This window comes from Protobothrops mucrosquamatus, unplaced genomic scaffold (assembly GCF_001527695.2).
Source record: "Protobothrops mucrosquamatus isolate PMUCROS unplaced genomic scaffold, P.Mucros_1.0 scaffold_277, whole genome shotgun sequence".
In the NCBI taxonomy this organism is placed as follows: Eukaryota; Metazoa; Chordata; class Lepidosauria; order Squamata; family Viperidae; genus Protobothrops; species Protobothrops mucrosquamatus.
In genome coordinates this window covers 1,152,239-1,155,188 of record NW_015386353.1, presented here as the reverse complement: position 1 = coordinate 1,155,188, position 2,950 = coordinate 1,152,239, and the positions used below count along the sequence as shown (strand labels likewise).

At 41.1% G+C, this 2,950-nt stretch overlaps 1 protein-coding gene across 1 annotated transcript in view; it reads right to left on the bottom strand.

Annotated features, from left to right (window-relative positions):
* TSPAN18 (tetraspanin 18) overlaps positions 1–2,950 on the bottom strand; it is a 52,594-nt gene that overhangs the window by 10,697 nt on the left and 38,947 nt on the right. Inside the window, exon 5 of the mRNA XM_015831709.1 lies at positions 1,468–1,566. Coding sequence (XP_015687195.1) covers positions 1,468–1,566 — 99 coding nt within the window. The remainder of the gene's footprint in view (positions 1–1,467; positions 1,567–2,950) is intronic.

The following is a 2,950-nucleotide window of genomic DNA, read 5'->3' as shown; positions in this document are numbered from 1 at the left end:
GGAGGGCCTTCTCTGTGGGAGCTCCCACCCTCTGGAATGAACTGCCCCCAGAGATCAGGGTTATCCCTGATCTCCCTTCCTTTCGCCGCGCCCTCAAGACTTGGCTGTTCCAGCTTGCAGGACTGGCCTAGGGTAATTTTTAGAGGGGTTTTAATTATATTTTAAATTTGACAAATATTTAAATATTCTTTTTAATTAATTTTAAATTTGTACTGTTATTTATGTTTTTAATTGATTGTCAGCCGCCCTGAGTCCTACGGGAGAAGGGCGGGATATAAATCCAAATATAAAATAAAAAAATAAAATAAAATAAAAATAAATTACCGTAATTTTTTTGTTTTGTTTTGTTTTGCAATGAACAGACAACAAAATGGGCACTAGAAAAGCTACTTGGGAAAAAACATTGTTGCTGGTCTTTCACACACATATCCCACAGAGATTTATTTTGCTCCTTCAATATCTGGCAGACTTGCTTTCAGTTTTTGCTTTACTTATGTTGAAAAAAGGCTTCCATCACTAAGAAGCAGGAGGTGCCTCAAACTTATTCCTTGCAGATCCCCAAACTAGAGGAATGCAGCCCAGCCAATAGATAAAGACAAATAGCTGGTTGTTTGAGTGCCAGGCCTATAAATGGTGTCAAGAAAAGGGTAGAAATTTGCAGTTGTCACCTGCTCAGTTTTTCTGCCATTCTCTTATGGTTAGAACACTTGGCACATTAGAAAGACTTCTCTTTGGGCTACTCACACCTAATTGGAAGAAAGTCTCACCGTTTAATTTCTGAACACAGAGATGCAAAATTGTGTTCTGGTGCTGTAATATCAATAGCACTTAGACTTATATACTGCTCCAAAGTGCTTTACCGCCCTCTCTAAGGCGTTTACAGAGTGGGCATATCTGGGTCCTCATTTTATCGACTTCAAAAGGATGGAAGGCTGAGTCAACCTTGAGCCGGTCAGAATCGAACTGCTGGCTGTTGGCAGAATTAGCCTGCAAAACTACATTCTAACTACTGCGCCACCATGGCTCTATAATCTTAAAATCTTAATTCCCAGAGTGAAAATCCTATAGAATCTGAATAGAAGCATTTATACTGCTAGGATGATGAGCCTTCTACTTTTTTCTCTCTTTTGCTTTTCTTACCTATGCGGTCAAAGTTAATTGTGTTTTCACCTTTTGTACAACTGCCAGCCACTGTTTTTATATAAAATGAGTGGCAATTGTTTACCTTTGACTCAAGTTCAGCTCCTAGTAATCTCATGTCTATGGTTTTCTTGGCAAAACTTCCTAAGTTGCTTGCCATTGATTTTTTTTTTTTTTTTTTTGGTAGGCAGGATTTCCCAATATAATCTAGTCTACAATCTGGGATTTCCTGGTACCAGGCAAGCATGAGCCAGTCTTGACTCTGCTCGGTAATTAAGATTTAAAAAAAAATCCATATCAGGATGCATTAAACAATCAAGTACTTACTGTGATCATGACTGAGTTCCAGGTGGAAGAAAAGACATCTGATTCATTGTTCCCCTGATAATGCTTTTTCAGTTCCTTGGTAAAAAACTCTCTGGTCAGCTGCAACAAAAACCATGCACAGAAGAGGGAATGAATGAATTCATGCCAGAACTTCAAAGCAGGGCTGCATTTCTACTCATGCAAATAGGACTTGAAAGCAAGATTTATAACATGGCTACGAGCATGTGATGGATTAAGCCTACATGGTTAGGTGATCCATCAAATGGAGATGCATCCTTGAATTCAAAGCTAGGTAAAGGAAAAATGTGACATGACAGTGACCCTTAGAATTTCCTTCACATTTACAGCCTTTTCACAAAACACATTACTTATTATGTCTATGGAGATTCTCAGTCATCCAGGTCATAGTTATCCCAAAGATGCTTTTTTCACGAGGCAACTGAACTTTCTTGGTTTTTTCTTTGAAGACGTTTCACTTCTCATCCAAGAAGCTTCTTCAGCTCTGACTGGATGGTGGGGAATGGAAAAATGTATACTCCTTGCAGACAGCTGTTCATTTTCATTCTTTTAGTGAGTTGTTAATGCTACCTAGAGGCTTATCTGTGTCCTCAGGGTCACCTGAGTGGTGCAAATGTGTGTGGAGCATTCTTGCAACTGTTGAAAGGACTGTGTTGTAGACTGGAGATAGATGTTGTATCCCTCCCCCTCTGTTGAGAGAGGGCTATTTAGTTTTGACATAGATGGCCTCTTTGACCCCTCTTTCAAACCAGTGGTCCTCTCTGTCCAAAATGTGAACTTTGCTGTCTTCAAAAGAGTGGCCTTTGTCTTTTAAATGCAGATGGACTACTGTATCTGGTCCTGATGGGTTTGTTCTCCTATGTTGTGCTATACATTTATGAATTTGTTGTTTTGTTTCCCCAATGTACAGATCTTCACATGGCTCACAGCTTTGTAACAACAGCAGCCATATCCAGTCTACAATACAGTCCTTTCAACAGGCTCCACACACATTTGCACCACTCAGATAACCCTGAGGACACAGATAAGCCTCCAGGTAGCATTAGCAACTCGCTAAAAGGATGCAAATGAACAGCTGTCTGCAAGGAGTATAAATCTTTCCATTGTCCACCATCCAGTCAGAGCTGAAGAAGCTTCTTGGATGAGAAGTGAAACGTCGTCAAAGAAAAAACAAGGAAGTTCAGTTGCTTCATGAAAAAAGCATTTTTGGGACATCACTTATTACACTTATTAGACTTATTATTACACTTATTACACTTATTAGACTTCAATTTCCGGTGCGCAACATGGCGGACCTACCTGGGGCGGCTCCGTGACAGAGTGGAGCCCGAAACAGAAAATGGGGGGCCTCCCGGAGGCCGAGGGCTCTCCTGTGATTCAATTTGGAGAGCTGAACTCGCCAGCAGTCTAGTCTGGCGAGGATACTGAGGGGCGAAGGGCCGGTGCTCGGCGGAGCCTCGGCGAA